The following is a 22,615-nucleotide window of genomic DNA, read 5'->3' on the forward strand; positions in this document are numbered from 1 at the left end:
CAAACCCTCTAAATCAAGTATTAAGCTGAGTCCATCTGGATTGCCAGAAAAAACACTCCCTCCCCCTCATCTGTATCTCATTACCTGCTGTGCCAGCCCTGGCCCCGGAGCCGCTCGCTCCATCCCGCCCAGATGTGCTGCCCCGCGCTCCCTCCCGTATTTCACAGCCGTCAGCAGCACTTCAAGGAGTAGCTGCAGGGCCTGTGACACTGCACAGGTTCTCAGCAAAGATGTTTATCCAGGTCCCTAATGCATAGCTGCAGGCATGCACTCCAGACAGAGCCCCTTCCCCCTCCCCTGGTCTTCCAGGGGAACTGGGGGGCTCAGGGCTCACTGGCCAGGAGGTTTCTGAGTTTCTGTCCTACTTTTCCTTGTGAAACACATGTCCAGACTATTGCTTTTCAGGAACTCTTTCCCTGGGACACCTCCAAGCCAGGTGGCCCCCGTGCCACACAACTGGGGAAGGCCACCCAAAGGCAGGACAAGATGGAGCAGGCACCAGCAGCAGTGGCAAGGAGTGGAAGACAGACACCTGCAACCCTGTAGAAACTGTGATCAAAATTGGGAGCAGTTTACCTTGCACAGGGCAAAATCAACACTGAACCTAGAGCATAAAAAAGGTACTAGAGACCCAAATCGAGGGAGCAACCCCTGTGTTCATCAGCTCAAATTCTCCCAGAATAAAGCTTCCCAGGGAAGGTTTCAACACTTTCTGTGATGGCAGAAACCACAGAGGAACAGGCACTTTTGTTTAAGTTTGGCACTTCCCTAGGCCTGGCAGGAGCCCATGACTGCGGAGGTGAAGGCTCTCATCAACCCTTCCTGCCAAGTTTCCCAAGAGAGCTGTTCCCATCCTGCAGCCAGGGCTCAGCACCAGGTGAGGTTATGGTAAAGAAGCACATGGCCTTCAGCCATGCTGAAACATCAGTCTTCCAGAGGGGCTGGGCAGGCAGCACCACAAAGGGGTTTTGGAAGATATGAGATTTAAGAGTGGGAAGAAAAACTTCTCTATTGTCTCACAGTACCACTGCCTGTGCAGGGTCAGCCCTGCTCCCACCCCAGCACTGACTGGGGGCCCCACACTCCAGCAAGCAACAGGAATCCCCCACAGCAGGTCAGGGCAGGAAAAGCCCCAGGATGAAAACAGTCTTCTCACCAGCCCATCAGACATCCAGAGGAGGCTTTAATATCAGTGAGGAGGAAAGAGAGAGGGAGCGGGGAAGAGGTCTGTGTGTGACAGTGGTACAGACAGACACATCCTGTAACGTGGCACAGGGAAGAAGACAGGGTGCGGGGCAGGAAGCCTGGTGATATCTTTCTCCAAGGACTGCAAGCACCTTCCAGGGATGGGAGAAGAGCCGGGTGGGGGCTCCTGACCCTCCGGGGCTCCTGACCTCGGGGTCCCGGCCGGCGGGTGCGGAGGCTCCGGGGTTGCGGTGGCCGCGGCCAGGCGGTGGCAGCCACTGCCTGTGTCGGGATGCCATCTAGTGTCCCTCGGCAGAAGGGCCGTCAGGCAGGGACACCGGGCATGGGCTTGCAGGCTCCCGGCATCGTCCGGAGTCATCTCAGAACAGCCCAGCTGCTGGGACCCCCCTCACTGGGATCGCCCTGGGTGCCGGGATCCCCATCCCAGGGACAGCGCGCCCCGTGGCCAGCACGGCTGCAAACCCCGAAGGAGGACAGCTGGCACAATCCAGGTCATACAGGGGCAGCAAAGCTCAAGGTGGTGCCAGGGCTGGCTCAGGGGTCCCCGGAGCAGCCAGAGCCTGAAGGCTCAGCAGCCTTACAGGTGGCCCGGGGTGGTGGCGGGTGTCCTGGTGAAGAAGGAAGGCGACCACTCCCCCCAGCAGTGTGCAGGCAGCCTGCAATGCCAGCACGGCCAGCCCCAAGGCCAGGGACAGCTGGCACTGCCATGGGCTGGTCCACAGGGACAAGCCCCAGGCACGATGGCTGCTGGGGGTCAGAGGTGGGGAGGCTGGAGAGGGGCCCGTGCTGTCTGATAGTGTGGGGATGGGAGGTGTTGGGAGCAGGACAGTGCCTGCCCGGGCAGGAGTCTGTTGGGGAGCAGTGGGAGTGGGCTGGGCACCAGCTGGGGACAAGTCACAGGTGGTGGAATAGCCCCATTCTCTGCCTGGTGCAGGAGCATGGTGTGATGGTGAATGTGAGGCCAGCGGGACTGTGCCCAGAGCAGCAGTCCTGGGGAATGGCCAGAGAGCCACGGAGGAAGCTGAGACAAGGGGGGTTATGGGTGTTCCCTGTGGGATGGTGGCTGGCCTCTCCCTGGGCACTGAGAGAGCAGGAGGCTCCTGTCTGGTGGTGCTTGACAGTGAGCTTGTTGGCACCTGTGTGGTGGCAGAAGCTGGAGTGGGGGGCACAGGTTCTGGGAGAGTGGCCCCAGGAGACTGTAGCCTTACGATAGCTGAAGTTGAAACAGCTGATGATGGGGTGGTGATGGAAGCCTTGGGCATCTCAGCTGAGGATGACGGTGTGGCAGTGGAGGCCTCTGGTAGCACAGCTGGTGATGAGGTGCTGATGAAGGCATTTGGTGATGGTGTGGTGATGAAGGACCTGGGCATGGTGGCTGGTGATGGGGTGGTGATGAAGGACTTTGTCACACTGGTTGTTGATGGGGTGGTGGTGGAGGTCTTGGGCTTATTGGTTGTTGATGGGCTGGTGCTGAAGGCCTGCTGCAGCACAGCTGGTGGTGGGATGGTGACAAAGACCTCAGATGGCTTGGTTGGTGACAGAGTGGTGAAGGCAGACTCCATTGGCACGGTTGGCAACACCGCAGAGGTGGCCACAGGTGAAAGAGTGGTTGGCAGTGTCCTGATGGGAGAGGATGCCAATGACAGCATGGTTGGTGCTGCTGTGGACACGGCTCCGCGTGACAGGAATGTTGACGTTCTTTGTGGCACTGTGGAGTTAAATGGCAGAGTACCTGGGCAAATCAGGTGTTCGTCCCTCAGCAGTGTTACTTCTTGCCCTGCCAGGTGGGGTGGGCTCTTGCAGGAGACTTGGGTGGACAATTTGACCTTCTCCCTGTTGCCCAGGATCCAGAGGTGCAGGTAGCAGAGGTTGCAGTCACATCTCCATGGGTTACCACTCAGATACACTGAGCTGAGCTTCTTCAGGGGGTCTAGGAGCCCTTGGGGAATGCTCTCCAGCTGGTTCTTTCGAAGGTTGAGGGTTTTCAGATTTGGGAGAGAAGCAAAGACCTCTTCATCCAGAGCAGAGAGCTGATTTGTGTCCAGCTGGAGGTCCAAGAGCTTGCTGAGCCCAGTGAAGACCCCTCTTGGCAGGGCTGATAGCTGGTTGTGGGACAAGATAAGTTTGCCAAGGGACGTGAGGTTGACAAAGATGCCCTCTGGAAGTGTGACCAAACTGTTCCTGCCCAGATCCAACTCCCTCAAGTGTGGCATGGTGTCAAAAAGGCAGCAGGGGAGCTCCATAATATGGTTTGAGCCCAGAGTCAGCAACTTCAGTTTGTTTAAACCAAAAAAGCCCTGAGGTGGGAGAACCCTGATGAGGTTGTTGTCCAAGAGGAGTTTCTCCAGGTGAGGCAGGCTTCTCAGAAGCATGGGTGGCAGTGCCCTGAGCCTGTTCCTCTGGAGGCTGAGCTCCAGCAGCTCCAGCTGACTGTCTAGCAGTCCCTCTGGGAGGTCCTGCAGCTCATTCTCATACAGCCGGAGGACTTGCAGCTGGGTGAGTTTGCTGAAGGCATGCACAGGAAGAGCTGTGATCCTGTTTCTAGACAGGTCCAAAAAAGTTAGATTGACAAGAGAGTCAAAAATGCCTTCTGGAAGAGAAGGGATTGCATTGATGTGCAGGGAGAGCTCTCCCAAACTTTCCAGCCCATCAAACAGGCCTTTGGGGATGGATCTGAGCTGGCTGTCTCTCAGCTCCAGCCTCTGTAAACTTGGGAGGTTTTGGAAAGTGCCCACAGATAGTTTTTCTAATGAGGCACCAGAGATGTCCAAGTCCCTCAACTTGTCCAAATTATCAAAGGCTCCAGGTTCAACAGTCTTGATCTTGTTGCCAATGAACAAAATCTTGATCAGGTTGGGCATGTACCTGAAGGCACCTTTACTTATAGAAGTGATGCTGGTTTGCACAAAGATCATCTCAGAAACAAAGGGCTTTGCAATCTTTGGGATCTCTTTGACATCATTTTTTGTCCCTCTGTAGACCTCCTGGTAGTCTTTGGGCATTTCATATAGATCTTCACCCAGGATTTGATCTTGGCATTTATGGGGATTGAAAGACAGGAGGAAAAGGAAAAAGAAATGCTGGTACATTTTGCTGGGGAAAAAAAAGTTTCAAAAATCTGTTATGAAGAACAATAAATCTCTGTCCACAGCTCATGAACTGTGGTATCACACTGCTGTTCAGCTCTCAGGACTCTTCTATTCACACACCATGACTAATTTCATGAGAAAGAGAGACTGGACAAGCAAACATACTGCATTTACACGAGTTCACTGCTGTTGGTACCAAGGGACGGAGAGGGAAGGCAAGCCAGCTTGTGGCTTGCACTGGGAGATGCTCCAGGAGGCACAAGGGCTGGACAGTCTGTTCTCTGGCCCTTCTCACATGTTTGAACTGTAGGCTCAGTCAGCCTGGGCGAAGAAGGAAAAGTGCTGCTGCCCATTAGTGCTGCCCCAGTGGATCCAGTTAGTCAGCAGGGCAACAGCCCATTCATGCAACAACAGAAAGCACTCAGCCCTGCACTTGCTAATGAGGGATCAGCAAGGCTCCCGGAGCCAGCCAAGACCAGAGGACCTTGTGTGCTTAGAATTTACACACTGTGCTGGGTAGACTTGCTATTTCATTGCTGCTTCTCTCAGTTTGGGGGAGAGGGGGGGCTGATTTAGAAAACATGGTTTCTAAGCACCTCTTTTTCAGGATTCTTACTAATTGTACCATATTTTGGCCTTGGTCATGACAGAAATAGTTAACCTGAGAACAGCAACCAAGCAAGGCTCATTAAAACCTTGGAATGTCCACAGATGAACTATTTAACACCTAACATTTGGGGCTCTGACCTTGCAGGTAGGAAGTGAAATCACTAATGTGCACTGACTAGTAGAGCCCACTTCTTCCACAGACACATTTGGAAACACTCAGCTAACACATTAACTGGGGTTTAACTGCCATGAGCACCTCACTGGGACCATATTTCCAACTGTTAATTCACAGCCCTGGGTGGGAAGAGGGAAAAGAGGTACGAGTTTCTTCTTGGGTGACCATCAAAGCTGGCCATGCAAAAAAACTTATTCTGGGAGGGTAAATCTGCTATGAAAAGTTATTTTTTTAAAATATTGTTGAGATGTCAGCAAATACAGGAGACTGAAAGCCACTGGGTTTGAAGAGAAATAGATGGGAGGTGACACTGGTTGTGCAGGCTGCCCCCCAGGGCTCCCAGGGCAGAAGCCACTGCTGATCCCTGCTCATCCTCTCGGATGGGAGGTGACATTGGTTGTGCAGGCTGCCCCCCCCAGGGCTCCCAGGGCAGAAGCCACTGCTGATCCCTGCTCATCCTCTCCCCAGGGAGACTCAGGTGGAAGAGCTGGGGCTGTGGCTGTAGAAGTGCCTGCTTCACTTCTGCTGCAGGGGCAGTGCAGTGAGTGAAATGTGAAAACATCTGAGGGTGTGGGGATGCAAATGGACAGTTTTGAACCACAAAACCCTTTAAAAACCCTCACTGTGCTCCCATGATTGTCCCCCACTGCAGCCAGGCAGAGTCATGGAATGATGGTCCCAGCTCATGGCACTGAAGCCTTCCCTGCTCCTTGCTGCAAGGAAACAACCAACAGCCCTCCACACCGCCCCTCCCATCGCATTTTAAAGAGCAAAAAGAAGCATTTTGCATCACTTACTTGGCTGAGCACTTGCAAACGAGTTCAGCCACCAACGAGCCTTGCCATGGAGGAGTGAGGACACCGGATGGGGTCTCATCACCTGGCCAGCTCTTTATCCACGTCCCAGGCAGGGCTCAGTTTCACATGAGCTCAGGACACAAGTCTGCGTGGGGAGATAAGGGCTGGCCGGGGAGCCAGCACAGGAGCTGTGCCCCCAGTGCAGGAGGCCACGGCAGAAACCCCTTGGAGGGGACACGGTCACGTACTCCCCAGGCCTTATCTGCTGGCACCACCTGACTCATCATATCCAGGGAAAGTTGAAGATCTCCAGGCCAGCCTGTTTGCAGGCCATGGTCTCTGTGGTCCTGTATCTGCAGCAGGGTAACTCACCAGTTTCACAAACACCACCCCCATCCACACAACAGACAGCTGTTTCATTCCTCAGGATTTGCCTTATGTAGCTAAAAGTGCAGTTCTGAAGCCATTTCTTAATCCTTATAAACAGTGAAACATTTGTGGCTCAACAAATACAACACCCAGGCTCTGTGCTCAGCCCCACAGCTCCACACCTTGCTGACCCTTGTGTTGTGTGCTGCACCCCAGTGCATACCAAAGACCCTCCCATGGTGACACCCAGAGCCCCTGGCTAGTGCAGGGCATCCTGTGGGATGCTCATTTTGAGGCAAACTGACAGGATGTACATTGCTTCCCAATGGGTAATTGCACTGGCTGCATTTAAACTTCTTCAATTTTCACCTGCTCTTATAAAAGCTCAGTTTCTGCTTGCTGGGTTTCATTGCACTTTTCTTGGCAAATTTAAAAACAAACTACTGCACACTTTTAACAGCCTTACCCCTTTCCAACGTCAATGTCGTACCCATCCGTGTCCCCACCGGGTTCTCCCGGCTCTGCCGGGCCCGCGGAGCCCGGTCTCGATGGCCACGAGATGGTGCCGCAGCACCGCCGCACGGACACGTGCGGACAGACAGACACGGGGACACTCACACACGCTCGGGGACACTCACAGACACTCGCGGGCACGGACAGACACACGCGGACAGGCCCATGCTGACAGGCACAGACACAGGGACACTCTCACACGGACGCTTGTGCGCTTACAGCCCCGCGTGTGCAGCCACACTCGCCCTCCCCGGGCAGCACACGCCTTACCTGCCACCCTCTGGGCAGCGCTACTGGGACTTTGTGCCTCGTCTCCACAGGTCACAGAATCAGAATCCCAGGATGGGAGAGGTTGGAAGGGGCCAGTGGAAGACATCTAGTCCAACCTCCCCACTGAAGTAGGGTTCCTTGGGTACCCATGGCTCTGTTCACTTGGCTTTTTAGCATATTCAGAGAAGGAGACTCTACAACCTCGCTGGGCAACCTGTGCCACTCACCCTCACAGCAAAGTTCTTCCTCTCGTTCACATGAAACTTGCCACTTTCTATTTTCAGGCTGCAGGGCTGCAGACCAAGCCCTGACAGGGTAGGGGTGGGACCTGCCTGTGCACACCTGGGCTGGAGCTCACCCTGCAGCCAGGCAGCTCATGCCCCTTGCTGGGCAATCAGCAGCACTCACCCCCACCCACCTCCCTTGGACAACACAAATCCGTGTCCTCAGGTTTTCCCAGGCTGCAGCTGGGCCTCTCTTCCCTCTGCAGTGCCAAGGGATGGTGGCTGCAGCGGGCAGACATGAGCACACCATGAGCATGCCAGAGGGGCACCTGCTCGCCACCAGGCACCTGCACTGTGCCCCTCCATGCACAGCTTCTGACAATATCCCAGTGTACCACATCGACCTTCGCTGTCTCACAGACACACAGACATTGGTGGGAGGAACAGAATGATTCCTCTCTCTGCCATGGGAACTAGCAGCACAGAAATAATAGATAAATTTTAATTATATTTGCAATACACAGGAAACACACAGCTGAGAGGATAAGTAGCACCAGGCCAGCTGTTGCAGAGAGCTCGGGGACAGCTGGGGACCATGGCAGCGGTAGCGGAGTGAGACGGAGAGCTGTTTGTTTCCCAGGCTGGTTCAGAGGCTGCCAGAGCAGAAGCAAACGCCTGCCCAAGCCTTAGGGCACCGCGGGGAGAGCTGGTGGTGTGAGCCGGTTGCCGCTCTGTGCTGTGACAAGGACACTGACGTGCAGCGTGCCACAGCGGGAGCGCAGCAGCCAGGCCCCGCGGTAGGCCGGCCCCAGGCCCTGCTCCTGCCCGGGGGGAGGGAGCCGAAGGCTGAGCTGCTGGCACCTTGTGGCATTGCAGGCCACACTTACCGTGCCCTCGGGGTCGGTGTAGGTGCAGTGCCCCGGAGCATCCGTGTGCCAGCCTTCCTCTGGGGGGACACCGTGTGCGCCTGGGCACTCCAGCTGCCCGCCGGAGACCTCCAGCAGGGACTGGCCCTGGAGAGCAGCTGGATCGGCACAGAAGGCTTGGCCGTGGATGAGGGGCTCAGCAAAGCTCTGGAGCCAGCGCAGGAGGTAGGAGAGGTGGCAGTCACAGACCCAGGGGTTGTCGGCCAGCCCCACACGCACCAGTTCTTCGTTGGCATCGAAGAGCCCCGGCGGCAGGCGGGCCAGGCGGTTGTGGTCCAGCACCAGGGCGGTGAGGAGGGGCAGCCCAGCCAGCAGCCTCGCTGGCAGCCTGGACAGGTTGTTGTGGCTCAGCTGGATCTCTGTCAGCCCCGCCAGCCCCTGGAAAGCCTCAGCAGGCAGGTGATCTATGGCGTTGTGGGAGAGCTCCAGGGTTTCCAGCACTGACAGGTTAGCAAAGAGCTCCTGGGGCAGTGTCTCCAGCTGGTTGCGAGCCAGCGAGAGGTGGAGGAGGCCAGGGGTGCCAGTGAACAGCATGGCAGGCACGGTGGCCAGGTTGTTGCCCTCCAGGCTGAGGACAGTGAGGTTGAGGAGGCCTGTGAAGATGTCAGGGGCCAGGCTGCCCAGGGCATTGTGCTGCAGCTGCAGCCGCCGCAGTGCCCCCAGCCTGGAGAAGATGCCGGAGGGCAGCTCCTCCAGCCTGTTGCCATCCAGGTGGAGCTCAGTTAGCTGGCCAAGTGCCCTGAAAGCACCAGGAGGCACCTGTGCCAGCAGGTTGTCACTGAGCTTGAGGACACGAAGGGCGACAAGTGGGGCCAGCAGCCCATCCGGCAGCTGAGCCAGAGCATTCTGAGATAGGTCTAGGGCTCGGAGCCGCCGGAGTGGGCGGAAGATGCCAGGGGGCAGTGCCTCAATCCTGTTCCCTGACAAGCTCAGGTCCTGCAGGCGGCAAGAGGCAGTGAAGAGCCCTGGCTGCAGAGTGCGGATGGTGTTGGCACTGAGGGAGAGCTTGCTGAGGCTGGTCAGCCCTGCCAGCATCCCGAGGCTGACGGATGGCAAAGGGTTGCCTGATACCTCCAGCTCAGTGAGGCTGGGCAGCCCCTGAAAGGCACCAGTCTCCAGCTGCTGAATGTTGTTATTGATGAAGACCAGCTTGGTGAGCGTGGTGCTGGAGCCCAAGTCCCCGCTGCGGATGCTGCTCAAGGCTGTCTCCACGAAGAAGAGGTGGGTGGCACTTCCTGGCAGGCCCTCTGGGATCTCCCGCATCTTTTCGCTTGAGCAGAAGACTTTGGAGGTGTCATAGCACTGGCAGGTAGGGGGGCAGGATGGGGACAGTGCCCCCACCAGCAGGGACCCCAGCCCCAGCAGCACGTAGATCAGCAGCCTGCACTGGAGGAGGAACCAAGCCTTACCCTATGAACCCACAGGCAGGCACTGCTGGGGAAAGGGCTTCTGCAGCCAGAAATACAGCAGGATCAACCTCTGAAACCATCAGCACAGGCAGCTGCCCTGGCCATGGACATCCCTCCAGCCCCTGCTGCCAGCACCTCCCCAGCACTCCCCTTGCAGGAACAGGGAGCACTTCCCTCCCAGATGTCTCCCCAGACTTTTTACTCTGTGCCCCAGCCCACCCTGTGACAACCAGGGCAATGCCACCCTCACGAAAGGTGGTGAGCAGCCACATCCTGCAGAGCAGCAGCTGAGGTGGGATCTGTATGGGTCTGTGGAAGTCTTGGGGGAAACCTGTACCCTCATCAGATGTCTCCACAGGCAGAAAGGTTCTAGGGCAGGAGAATCTGTGAAACACAGGGCTGTGCTGTGCACTCTGGATGATGGCAACAGCCCTGCAGGGCTGCTCTGAGCTCAGTGGCAGTAGATGTGGGCTCCACCACTTGTATTTCTAATTGCCTGTCAGGTACTTCTTTTTCCACAAGGAATCAGAGCAGCGTCAACCTGCTGGAGGGATATTCAGCCTGACCAAATGCCTATTCCCAGCCCACAGAAGCACTTCTTGAGGCAGTCGGCCCCAGACCTCTGCCAGTCCCTCCCTAGTTGGGATACATGCCAGTGCTGCCTCGTGATGGGGGATATAGCCCACCCCAGAGCAAGGCCCACCTACAGACACCCTGCCCCAGTGGAGCTCTCCTGGACTCACACCGGCACTTGAGAGCAGCACTGGCTTGGCATTTCCTTTCCTCCATCTCACTTGTGTTCACCAGAGCCAACAGAAGCTCCCACCCATCCCAGGCCCCCAAACTACCCAGGCAGTGTGGGCACCACTTACCAAGTGTGACATCATGGGGATGGTCGCCGAACCTGTGGCAGATTTGCAGGGATGCTGCTTGCTGGGATGGGACAGTGTTTTCTGGGGCGGATGGGAAGCCAGCCGAAGCCAGGGACAAGCTGTTCCTGCTGGGGCGGAGCTGCCCCTCGCTGCTTATCGGCAACAACAACCCGTGTCCTTGGAGCACTTTGAAAAATAGCCCGGCCTCCGAGGGACTGGAGGTGAGGCCAGAGGCAGCTGCCTGTGAGCATCCTGGCAAGGAAGTGGGGTTCTGGCCCCGGACATCCACTGCTGCAGGGATGGTGGCAGGGTGCTGCTGTCACAGGTGGCTCCAGTTCCACACCAAGGTCAGCATACTTGCTTCCAGAAGCCCCCTAAGAGAGCCCCAGAACTTCATTAAATCTCACTGGGAAATGGTGCTCAAAATATCTCTGCCATGAGAGAAGCGACACGGTGCAGCTTAGCAAGGCAGATGAAGGCTGCACATGAGGTTAGAGGTCTTTTCCAACGTTATGGTTCTTTGGGGAGGGGACCACTGTGGAACCATCATGGTGGTCACCAGGAGTTTTGTATCCCAGCCAGCAGTGGGATGGTGAGGGAGCCATGGATCAGCTGAACTCCCTAGGAGTTTCAACCTGCCTGGAGGAGCAGCCCACACTACCATAAATGCTGCATTGCAAGGGCCTGTGTTGGCCCAGGTTCGGCTGGCAGCAGCCATGGAGACACCCTCAGGGGTAGGAGGAGGGATACTTCACTACACTCAGTCAGTCTCATGGAGCAGATGGTGACACATGGAAAAACACAGCTGACACAACCCAGGGGCAGCCAGCTCTGAAGGGAGCCAAGCAAGATCCCCACCACCCCAGCAGTAGACTGTGCAGGAGACAGTCAGTGTCTCCACGGAGAAGCAAGCTGAGGTCTCAGCTCACTCTCCAAAAGCCCACCCACTGCTGTTGTATGGCTTAGCCCTCCTTGGTCCATCATCCCAGCCTGGAGTCCAGGGACCAGCAAGGGCTCTGCAAATACAGCCCACTAACCCTCTCCTAACCTCACCAACTCGTACAGGCTTTTCCTCAACGCCGTAAAAATCTCTGAGGAGTGGAAATCAAGTGCAGCCCCTGCTGGGTCATTCCCCTGCTGCCCACCATAAAGGAGTGAATAAACAGCTCTTGGCACTTGGAGTGGACAGTGGCACTTTAATGAGAAGTCACACATCAGCCCCCAACAGCCCCGTGACACAGTCATGAGTCTCCTGTTACCATGCAGGACTCGGCCCACAGGGGTGACCCATCACATGCACCAGCGTGGAGCTGCTTGTAGCAGCACTGCCTGCTGAGGTGCTGTGAGCAGCCAGCACTGCAGGGTGGACACCAAACACCCACCTTGTCCCACAGCAGCAGTCCTCAGGCAGCCTGATGCCGCTGCAGCACACACAGAGGTGAGCTCAATCCCCCATGGTCGTGCTACAGCTGGAGAAGGCAGCTGGATACAGGGGGGATGGCATGGCACCCATTTGCAAACTGGAGAGTAGCCAGCACTCTGTGCTGCCAGCGTCCCCCCTGGCAAGGGCTGCCACCCAGCAGCGGCACTGGGAACACACAGGAGGGCACTCCAGGGAGTAAGAAGAGGATGAAGAAGATATTAGTGGTCAAGCAGAGCAGGAGCAGGTTGCTCACTAGCTGGTGGATGGTGTTAAGGAAATGAGGACTAGGAATGGGGTGCAGCAGAAGCAGCCCCAACACACTCCAGCAACCCAGAAGCACAAGCACAGGAGCTTCTCCCAGCCCCTGCAGACACTTCACACCCATTGTCCCACTCCTCCACCCTCACCCCTGGCACCCTGTGGGGCTGAAGCAGGGTGCTGCAGGCAGGAGCACAGCCACAGCAGGGTCAGCACCAGCATGCAGTGAACGCTGAGGGACTGCTCCTGCCCATCCCTGATGCCAGCACACTGTCCCGTGGCTCTTCTGGCTGGAGGTGCATGAGGGAAGCAGGCAGATGCCAGGAGCAGGAGAGGGTGCTGGCTGTGCTCTGGCCTGCCCTGCCTGCAGGCAGGGAGGGCAACTGGGACGCAGCTGAGACACTCAGGGTGTGCCAGCCTGGCAGCAGCACAGCCCCGCGGGGAGCCCTGCCCAGGCACCGTGAGTGAGGAGCAGCAGAGGACACGCAGCTCCCCTGGGGCAAAGCTGTCATCCTGGCCCAGAATGATGGCTCACACTGCCTGCCCAGGCAGGGGCAAGGAGTGAGGTGTAGTGGGGGCAGAAGGTGGAGAGAGGGGCTGGGCAGGGGTGAGGGCAGCAGGCAGCATGAGGGCAGCAGCACTGCAGGGAATGGGGCAAGGTGAAGGATGGGGACATCCTGTTATTTGGGGTAAAGCACCATCATGGCCAGGCTGTGGCTTCTGGCTCGAGAGGTCCCTCTCTGCATCCCACACCTCAGCTGCTGAACTGGGCAGGGAATGAGCACAGAGGCTGCACTGGAGGCAGGAAGGGCTGGGGACAGTGGGCAGCCATGGGAGGTCACTCGGTGGGGAGGCCCCGCTGCAGAGCAGGGGCAGGGCAAAGCAGAGCAGGACAGTGGTACACACAGCGCACATGGTGATGTTGTGCCATCCCAGTAAGCAAGGGCAGCTGATACAGAGCCACTGTCATGTCCTTTGACCCCACAAGCACCTCTGCCCTCAGGGTCTGCCAGATACTCAGGCTTCATTCGGAGCCTTCATCCTCATGAGCACAACGTGACTCTTCTTCCTACAGCCATAGATCACCAGTGCCACCAGAGCAGCCAGCAGGGCCACACACACCAGCACGATGACTGCTACCACCACCCCACTCTGCAGGCGTGTCAGCCCCCACTGCCCCCTCTCTTCCTCCTCCTTCTTTTCCTCCTCATCTTCCTGTGGGGAGGCTGGCAGCCCCGTGGGGGGCTCCATCGAAGCATCTTCTGCTGCTGAGGCATCATCTGATGCTGCCTCCGAGGTGTCAGCAGGGAGCAGGGTGCTGGGATGAGGAGCAGCAGTGGGGGCCTGGGGGTCGAGGAACTGGTCCTGTGGCAGCCCGGCGATGGGGATGCCCTGCAGGGCGGGAGGCTGGACACACAGCGGGGCGATCTCACCCACCTTGTGAGGGTTCTCCTCCAGCCAGCCCTGCAGGGGCAGGATGCCCTTGTCACAGCGCCAGGAGTTGTTGTGCAGCCTCACCTCTCGCAGGGCAGTCAGCGGGGAGAAGATGCCGGCAGGCAGGTACTCCAGGGCATTGGAGTGCAGCTGCAGGTGCCGCAGCCCAGGGGTGGCCCTGAAGAGGCCCCGTGGCAGCGCCTGCAGCTGGTTGTGGTGCAGAGAGATGTTCTGCAGCTTGGGCATCCCCTCCAGTGCTCGGGCATCCAGGCGGCGCAGGGCATTGGAGTGCAGCGACAGCTCCAGCAGCTCCCCCAAGCCCTGGAAAGCCCCCGGTGCCACCGACCGCAGCCGGTTCTTGCTGAGAACCAGGAGCTGCAGCTGGGTGAGGTTGCTGAAAACAGCAGTGGGGAGGGTGGAAAGCTCATTCTCGTAAAGCCAGAGCTCCTGCAGGTTGGGCATGGGCCCAAAGGCACTGGGGGAGATGTCCCGCAGGCGGTTGACGTGCAGGGTGATCTTGGCAAGAGCGTGCAGGGGCAAGAAGACGCCGCTCGGCAGAGTGGTGAGGAAGTTGTTGGATAGGTAGAGTTTCTGCAGGTTGGTGTTGTGCACAAATAGCTCCGGGGACAGCGTCTCCAGCTGGTTCTGGTGCAGCCCCAGCTCCTGCAGCTCCGGCAGCCCATCAAAGGTGCCCACCGGGATGTGCCGGAGCCGGTTCTCGTAGAGCCGCAGCACCTGCAGCCGCGCCAGCCGCTCGAAGGCCCGGGGCGGCAGGCGGTCGATGTTGTTCCTGGCCAGGTTGAGCTTGGTGAGGCTGGTCAGCTGGTCAAACACCCCCTCCTGCAGCTCCTTCAGGTTGTTCCCGTGCAGCTGCAGCTCCTTGAGGTTGCTCAGATGGGCAAAGTGGGAAGGCTCGACCTGCAGGATCTGGTTGCTGGAGAGGAGCAGAGACTCCAGCTTGTCCAGAGGCTGAAAGACCTGCACAGGGAGCTCCTGCAGCTTGTTGCTGGCCAGGCTGAGGTAGCGCAGGTCGGGCAGGTTCTGGAAGGCCCCGGGGCTGATGCGTGACAGGACGTTCTTCTCGACGCGCAGCCCGATCAGCAGGGAGGCGTTGCCAAAGGCGGCGTCGCCCAGCTCGGCGATGCGCGTGTTGATGATCTGCAGGGTCATGGCGTTGGCAGGGATGGGGCTGGGGACCATGGTGATGTCGGCACCAAAGCACTCCACCTGGGCACTACGGACACACTGGCACTGCTCTGGGCACTGGCTACTAGCCAGCTGGATGCCCACCAGCAGCAGCAGCCACCGCTGCCAGCCTCCCTGCTCCATTGGGCCTGCATAAAAAACAAAGGAGGGGGGTTTAACCCTGGGGGTTCCCAGCTCCCAGAGCACTGCAAGGGATGGGTGCTGCTTTCCCCCTGGAAAAAGGCACCGAGGCTGTGGCCATCCTGCCCCCAGCATGGCAACGAGGCAGAAAAGGGCAGACAAGGAAGGCTTGGGGCAGGCAAGGCTTGACTCAGCCCAGGCAGGAGCTCAGAGCAAGACAGAGCTGGAGGCCACAGTGCCTGGTTGCCATACCACAGCTATTAGTGGCATCCCTGGCGTCCCAGCTCTCTGGGCTCCTCTGGCAGCCAGGAGTGTGGTTTCCTGTTTTACAGAGTGTGGTGAGCTGCTGCCAGCAGCACCGGCCTCCTGGTACCACCAAAGAGCCCAGATCTTCACAAGAGCTGGCTCGTGGCACCTGCAGCGGGTCCCAGCATTGCCCCAGTGCCCCCAACACCCTCTGAGCTCTGAGCTCCTGTTGCAAAGCCAAGAGCAGTGCCTAGGGATGCTTTAGGCCCAGCCCTGCAGGAGCCTGGGTCAACAGGACCCTTGCCAGCTCCCCAGCACAAGCTGGTACAGGCTGGCCCTGTGTTCCCCCATCCCTAGCAGGAGGTCTCAGCCTGGCCTTTTTTTGCCATGAGAGGGGTGTCTGATGTGGGCACATGTATGCGGGCTGGTCCCAGGGGTGGTGCCATTACCCCTAAGCACAGATACCATGGACACCCTCTCCTCTCTCCCCTGGCCTGTGAGCTTCTTCCCTCCCTAGATTAAAGCAGCAGCCTTGTGCCAGGCTGGCATGGAGCAGCCTCCCATTAACACCTTCATGTGGCACAAGGAGGGGAGAAAACCTGCAGGTCCTGCTCTGAGCACTGCTCAGCCAGACAGGTGACTCAGGCAGCACAGGGGTCTGCCACAGTGCCCCAGCTGGCCCCCAGGGTATTGGAGCACAGCCTCTGCCCTCCTCCCTGCCCTCCCCACAGGGAACACTCCTGCTCTCAGGCAGGGAGGGAGGAACCCTCCACAAGCCAGCATGGTTTATGTTTCCCATATGGAAACAATCTGCATCCAAGAACAGCTATGTTTATAGCAAGACATTTATAAACTTCCCCAAAAGCTCGGCACAACAAAAGCCCTACTCATGTCACTCCCTGGTAAGGCAGCACAAAGAGCACACACACTGGAGCAACCTTCATGAAAGGCAGCTGGAAACAATTGCTATCTCTTTTTCTTCTAGGGATAAAAAACTTACAGACCAAGAGACTGAACATTCTCTGCTGCTCAGCCCCTCAGCATCCCACTGTTCCTAACATCAGCCGCACCAAATTATTACTTTGCCCCCTTTAATTTTCTCTGTTGATCATTGTCTGGGATACATTGCCTATATAACTCTTCCAGCTCCCACAGCATCTAAGTGGTCTCACTTTTTCGGAGAACCATTGCAAGATAAACATCTCCATCAAATAAAAAGGCGCTGTACATGCAGATCCCACCACTCCACCACCACCCCTCAGAGCTGCCCTGGCAGTCCCTGGAATCCGTGTCCACTCAGAGCAGCAGTAGGAGAAGGAGACTTACCCGAGTGTCCTGCAGCCACGAGCACTGAGCGAGCTCAGCTCCGTGCTGGCAAGAGAGCAGAGTGTGGTTCATTCTTCCCCTCCCAGTATATAACCCGTCCAAATCAATGAATCAGCACAGGGGCAGTGGCGGGGTTAGGGAAAGCGCTGGAGCAGAGCTGCTTCCAACTCCTATTTCCTCAACAGAGCAAGCATTTCAAGGATGAGTTTTGGGTTTCTCCCTCCTGAACCCCAGTGCTCTTGTAAGAAGACAAGCAGAGAACCCTGTGAACATGCTGCTCATATCAGCCAGTGCCCAGACGGTGGCTTGGCCCTTGGAGTCCCCCTGGTCCCCAGTGGGACACAGCCACTGACCCATGGGGGCAGACCAGCAAAGCCGGACCCCTGGGCACAACCCTGTCCTTCCCTGGCAGTTCACACCAGGGCTGCTCCATGGCACTTACTTGGCACAGGCACAGCTCTTGTTTCCCCATCTGTGGCTCCTGTAAGTGTCAGGACCTCTGGCTGTGCCCCAGCCCAGGGCCACCAGTGTAGGCAGCCCCCCGGCACACTGCCCCTGCCCAGGTCACAGCTCTCATTCCCCCCACAGCCACAGATGCCGAGGGGCCACAAACCCATGAGCACCCACTGTGGGCTCTGTCCTGTGGGCACCACAACCAGCACTGCCAGGAAGCGAGAACTGTGCCAGGGTCACAGCAGCTGTGTGGGGCCAGGCTGCTTCAGAGAGCCCTCAGTAAGCCAGAGTGTTGCCCACAAGCCATGAGGAGCACCTTGGCACCGAGGAACCCCCACTGCAGGCATCCCTGGCACCCCAGAGCAGCACAGCAGCTGTCTCCCAGTGGCTGCCCCTGCTCTGCCCCCTCAGCAGTCCTGACACACAGGTGATGGAGCCTGGTACCCAGGGGTGTTTGGAAAGCATCCATCAACTTGTTCAGGGGCACCTGCTGCCAGCCCTCCCCTGCCCCTCCAGCACACATGGGTGCACCGCAGTGCCCTTGGGTCCCGTCACCCAGCCCAGGTCTCCCCACCTCGGCCAGCTCCTCCGGGCAGTCCCAGTCCAGCAGCTGCCAGGAATGGATATTCGGGAGGAAGCAGCTAAGGAGAGTCAGCACACGTGGCCCCTTTGGGCTTCCTGGAGAGCCACTGCAGTCCCTTGCTAAGCACAGGGCAGCTGGAACTTCCCTGCCCACCTCTGATGCCGTCTCACCCCAGCCGTGCCTCCGCGGTTGCAGCAACCTCTGCTCAGGTTCCGGTGGCACACAGGAGCTGCTCAGGATGGGAACAGCGTGGGGCTGCTGCCGGAGAAGGGGAGGAAATGTGTCATGCTGTGAGGGCTGGGAGCGTGCAGGGCTGTGGAAGGGACAGCTGCTCTGTTCAGAGAGGGGACCAGACCGGGACAAACAGCAAACTGCAGGGATGGAGAGCAGAGTTCTCAGACAGTCTCAAAGGAAGGAGACAGGGATCGTGGGAACATGGTAGGGGAGTGGGACCTCAGCTGGAGGCCACGGCCACCACGGTGTCACATCACACAGGAGGCCCATCTGCCGTAGCAAATGCTGGATGGCCACGGACCCCTCTGGCTGGAAAGTGGGTGCAGAGGCTGAAGCTACCCCTGGCCATGCTTCCTGCCTGCTCTGGGGCAACACCCAGGCATTTGGGCACAGAGAATGGGCATTTTGAATGCACCACGCACCAAGTGCTCTAGTTCACACTCTAGTGACACAGCAGTTTCCCAACACCACACTTCCCAAAACAATCTCCCCACTTCTGTGACAGCACTGCAGCTGGAGGTCAGGCACTGGGCTTGGGAGCTGCCTGCTCCCTGCAGCCCTGGCACGAGAGCTGGGCTCTCACAGCCTTATCGTGGCTCTGTCTGTCCACTGCCAGTGCTGCTGGGCTTCTGCCCGCTCTGACTCATCCAGAAGCTCACAGCTTTTCACCAAGGCAACACAGGAACCAAACCTCAGCACTTCCGATAAACCACTGCCCCAAGCCCTGCTCATCCCAGGAATGTCGGACTCCCTCCTTCCACAAAGTGCTGCCCCAGGGCAGACAGGGATGCAATGATGGGTACCTCAAACACTGTGCCCCAACAGAGGGGTTATCAGATTATGGTCCTTACCACGATGCAAAGTTTCAGAGCAGTCCAGGTAACAGCCCTGACAAAAACCCACCTCCCTCTACCCAGGCCTCAGGAAACTGCCTCTGGCTTCCGGCCAGAAAAGATGATTGTTTTCAAGACATCACTAAAAATAAAGCAGGGTTGAGTAACAAATGGCACACGCCTGTGAGCCACTTCTGCAGCCACTCCCAGAGGTGAGCACACGGGAGGTTACCCCAGGCTACTTACAAGGGAGAGTAACAGAGGGTGTGAGACCTTGGGACAGCAGCACATACCCACCCCACACATCCGGAGGGGAGAGACAGCTCCTGAGACAGCAAACGGATGTGATTGAGGGTGAGATTAGCATTTTGCAGGGAGAGGCTGTTCCACAGAGCCAGGAACTCACACAGTGCTGGATGGAGTGGGTCTCATGCTGCAGGAAAGCCCCAGGTTCAGCATTGCCTGGTGGACCCTTCCCACCTCCAGCTGCAGCAGCCTGAGGCTGAAGCCCCCCTGACCAAGCCCTGGACAGTGTGGAATCACTGTTGTACCCCTGCACCTTCAAGGAGACAATGGAGCCCCAGAACAGCAGTGTCACTTGTTGCTGGAGCTGTCTGCCTTGCTACAGGATAGCAGGACAGTCCCGTGTCTGTCTGTCCATGCTGGTACATCTCCAGCACATCCCCACGGCCAGGGTGGCGGATGCAGCAAAGCTGAGTGGCTCTGAATCACCCAGGGACTCGAGACTGCTTGGAAAAACTCATGTAATCGCTAAAATTAGCAGCTTGTGGGCTTGGCTGGGAGAGCACATTGTTCATCTGCCAAGCAGCTGAGCATGCTCACCCACGCCATGCAGATGCAGTTCCCCCCCCAACCCCTCCTCCTGCACACCTCCAGCTCCTGCCTGAACTGGCACCCTGGGCAGGGTGGGCTCTCCCCATGGCCTGCAGTGCAGTGCTGGGACCCCCCCAGTTACTCTGAGTTGCTGCAAAGTGCCCACCCTGCTGGTGAGCCCCCCACCCCGGTGGCCTCTGGTGCACACAGAGGCCAGCTGGCCCCAGGCACCAGGCCAGACACTGCTGAAGCGCAGGAGGAGGGTGGAGGGTGGGCTCGGGGCCACAGAGGGAGTCCAGCTCAGGGGAACACCTCTGGGCCTGAGCCCTGCAGGACCCACAGGCTCCCAGCACAGCTGAGGGGCGAAGGAAGGGACATTAGTCCCTCAGGACTGGTGCTGGGGCCACCTCCACCCTTAGAGAAGCACCAGCAGCCCCTGCCTCACCACGGGCCCACCCTAATCCTTTGAGGAGCCCAAATGTGAGAGCTCCTCCACAGGGCCTGCGATCCAGCCCTAGTGACATTTTCCCACGCTGCTTGCGGAATGCAGGGCCAGGGCTGCCTCACTGCTCATGCCATCATCTGCCCCAAGGGACGGGGACATGGCCTGCCTTCCCTGGGAAAGAGCCTGTGCAAAGGGGGAACTTTGCGGGGAGCAGCAGCAGCTTTGCTTAGCAGGGACGGCCATCAGGCTGACCTCCATCCAGGCGCCAGCCCCAGGCCCACCACAACCCTCCTGGAGCTCAAGGAAAATGGCATTTAGGATCTCAGGCTCCAGCGGGGCTCACCCCACCAGCAGAACCGTCTCCTCCAGGCGCAGCCCTGGCCCGAGCGATAGCAGCAGCACGCAGGCCTTGGCCCCGGCTCAGGGCAGCGCTGGGCTGGAAGGAATGCGGGGCCCGGCCAGCTCCGCCTGCTGAGATAATCCGAAGCGGAAAGAGCTTGTCCGAGTGCGCTGTGAGAGGGGGGAAGGAGCAGCTGGAGCGGGACGCCATGGAGGGGGATCATACGCTGAGAAATGTTTCCTGGATCAGCTCCATCTCTGTAAAGCTACCTCTGGCATCACGAAGTGTCCCAGGGACCTCTTCCCAACACACGAAGGGGGAAGGGGCCTCATTTCTTCCCAGGAGAAGCCAGCAGAGGAGTGAACAGCAGACTGCAGAGCTGCTACCAGCCATCACTGGCTCCCTGCCCTGAGCTTTTTCCATGCAGAGACACACAAAGGCACAGCTGGAAGGCTGGCATGCCGGCCCCACAGCAGCAATTGCTGAGGGCTGAGCCCAGTGGTGGATGGCTCCGGGTGCTGCTGGAACAGAAGCTCCCACCCCGTAGTGAACTGGGACTCACCCCCCCTTGGCCCAAGTAAGAGACTATACCAGGGCTTATCCACCACAAACGCACACAGTATAAACCCAGATTTTGGCTACAAAAATGGAGGCATAACACCTCCCTAGTTTGCCACTCCCTAGCTGGGACAAAGCAGGAGCTCCAGGCCTTCTACTCACTGGGAGTCTGTAAACTCTCATGGCCTTGTCCAGTGGGAATGTGCCTTGGGCTGCGTCTCCTCACAGCTCTTCTGACATCCCTAGGAAATGCTCCGATATCAGGGCTGCCAAATCAGCAGTCCTAGGCAAGCCCTGCTGGTTGGAGGCCTAGAGGAGACACAGCCAATGCTCCATAATGTCAGGCAGAGGCTCCCAGAGCTCCTGCCTTGCAGCTAGCAGCTGCATGCACTCCTGAACCACAGAGCCCTGCTGGGGGCCTGCTCCAAGCACATCTGCCACCACCCACTTCTCTTTGACATCAGGACAGGGAAAATCTGATCTTGCCGCTGTGCATTGGAGGACTGAACTGCATTCACAGGCAGCTGCCCAAGCTCACTGCCCTCTGCAAGCAGTGACAAAGGCTCTCCTGCACCTCCTGGTCTCAGGAGGCAGAGGTGGTGGGATGGAAAGGACCAGGACACCAGGGACACAAGGAAAGGATGTGTGTGCTGGTGGCTTGGAAGTGCTTGCTGCAGTGGCTGTGAAACAGGCAGAGCTGCCAGTGTTTGTGGCAGCAGTTAATTCAATTCCCCCCTCAGCAACCTGTGCTTTGGGGACTCTGGATTCAAATACCAACAAGCAAAGGAAAATGGCATTTTTAGTGACACGAAGCTGGAAACACAATGAATAGTCCCATGGCTTGGCACAGGGTAGGTCAGAACTCCCACTGCTCCAGGATTTCCTCAACAGAGAGAACAGGAGCAACTGCTACAGCAGTGAGCATTTGAAGGGACAGAGTGAGCTGTGACTGGGCTGGTACGGCTGGCCTGGTGGTGAGGTACCCAAGCACTCCCAGCCAGGATGTGGTGCAGGAAGCAGGTCCTTGACCTGGGTCTGGGTAATGTGCAGGGCTGTTAACCATGACTCTGCCCCCATCAGGAGCCAAGAGAGAGGAACCAACCCCTTCAGCCACTCTATGCCTGTGCTTTGCATTCACCTCTTCTCCAACATCAGGGACCCGCTGGATCAGGGATTAGGTACCTCCAGTTTCTGACATCCAGCTTGCTGTGTGCCCTTCCAGCCTGGTGGCAGAGGCTGGGCAGTAGATGATGCAAGCGTGGGCTGCAGGGACTGAGAAAATCCTTGCACACAAGGGAACAGTGCTTTGAGGCAGCAGCGAGGCAGGGCTCCCAGAGAGGGTCTGGGACCAGCCTGCTGCCTTCCTGCCTGCTGCCTTCCTGCCTGCCACAGCTGCATCATGCTGACCTGGACAACTGTCCTTTCTCCAGGAAAAACAGAATGGGGTATGCACAAGGATATCCTTGGATTTCTCAGGCCAGGGAGTTTTTCAGGAAGGGCTGAGCTCCACTGAGCAAGAAACAATGAATCAGTGGCAGCTCAAAACAGTACACCTCAGAGGAAAGTTAGTAAACCACCTCAGGCACTCATTGCTCCAGCCTTTTGTTGTCTGATGACTTCACTTCCCCTGTCTGGCTCCAGCGTGGGGAAAGCCCGATGACAGCATGTGAAGAGGAATCATCCTCTCCTAGCACTTGACTGTACACAGCTCTGTGCCAGAGCCCCACGTGCCAGAGCTGCAGCTCACTGACTGCACCGGGAGCCAAGGAGCAGCGTGGGGGCCCAGCTGGCTCCACTGCAGGGCCAGGGCAGCCAGAGGAGGGCTCAGAAAGGCAGCAGCTGCTGCTGCCCCGCTGCCCTCGG

At 58.0% G+C, this 22,615-nt stretch overlaps 3 protein-coding genes across 4 annotated transcripts; all 3 read right to left on the bottom strand.

Moving 5' to 3' along the window:
* Positions 1-1,223: 1,223 nt before the first annotated feature.
* On the bottom strand, positions 1,224-6,367 carry LOC121341079 (carboxypeptidase N subunit 2-like). Its single transcript, XM_041414283.1, has 2 exons — positions 5,877-6,367; positions 1,224-4,299 (listed from the first exon to the last, which is right to left on the bottom strand). Exon 2 carries the CDS (start codon positions 4,293-4,295, stop codon positions 1,719-1,721), a length of 2,577 nt encoding a protein of 858 aa, XP_041270217.1. The 5' UTR covers positions 4,296-4,299; positions 5,877-6,367; the 3' UTR covers positions 1,224-1,718.
* Positions 6,368-7,809: 1,442 nt separating this feature from the next.
* LOC121341082 (carboxypeptidase N subunit 2-like) lies at positions 7,810-10,814 on the bottom strand. The gene is made up of 2 exons (XM_041414287.1): positions 10,460-10,814; positions 7,810-9,564 (listed from the first exon to the last, which is right to left on the bottom strand). The coding sequence occupies exons 1-2, from the start codon at positions 10,472-10,474 to the stop codon at positions 7,939-7,941; spliced, it is 1,641 nt and encodes a 546-aa protein (XP_041270221.1). The 5' UTR covers positions 10,475-10,814; the 3' UTR covers positions 7,810-7,938.
* Positions 10,815-11,635: 821 nt separating this feature from the next.
* On the bottom strand, positions 11,636-17,648 carry LOC121341081 (leucine-rich repeat-containing protein 15-like). 2 transcript variants are annotated; one of them, XM_041414286.1, is made up of 2 exons: positions 17,500-17,648; positions 11,636-14,908 (listed from the first exon to the last, which is right to left on the bottom strand). In XM_041414286.1, the coding sequence occupies exon 2, from the start codon at positions 14,901-14,903 to the stop codon at positions 13,158-13,160; it is 1,746 nt and encodes a 581-aa protein (XP_041270220.1). In that variant the 5' UTR covers positions 14,904-14,908; positions 17,500-17,648; the 3' UTR covers positions 11,636-13,157. The 2 variants fall into 2 exon arrangements, with proteins under 2 accessions (XP_041270220.1, XP_041270219.1); XM_041414285.1 differs by lacking the exon at positions 17,500-17,648 and adding an exon at positions 16,473-16,515.
* Positions 17,649-22,615: the final 4,967 nt, after the last annotated feature.

Source organism: Onychostruthus taczanowskii, unplaced genomic scaffold, assembly GCF_017590055.1.
Source record: "Onychostruthus taczanowskii isolate IOZ18803 unplaced genomic scaffold, ASM1759005v1 scaffold45, whole genome shotgun sequence".
Taxonomy (NCBI): Eukaryota; Metazoa; Chordata; class Aves; order Passeriformes; family Passeridae; genus Onychostruthus; species Onychostruthus taczanowskii.

What these genes read in the sequence shown, in the direction of transcription:
- LOC121341079 (XM_041414283.1), bottom strand. Translation starts at nt 4,295, where the DNA reads ATGTACCAGCATTTCTTTTTCCTTTTCCTCCTGTCTTTCAATCCCCAT.
- LOC121341081 (XM_041414286.1), bottom strand. Translation starts at nt 14,903, where the DNA reads ATGGAGCAGGGAGGCTGGCAGCGGTGGCTGCTGCTGCTGGTGGGCATC.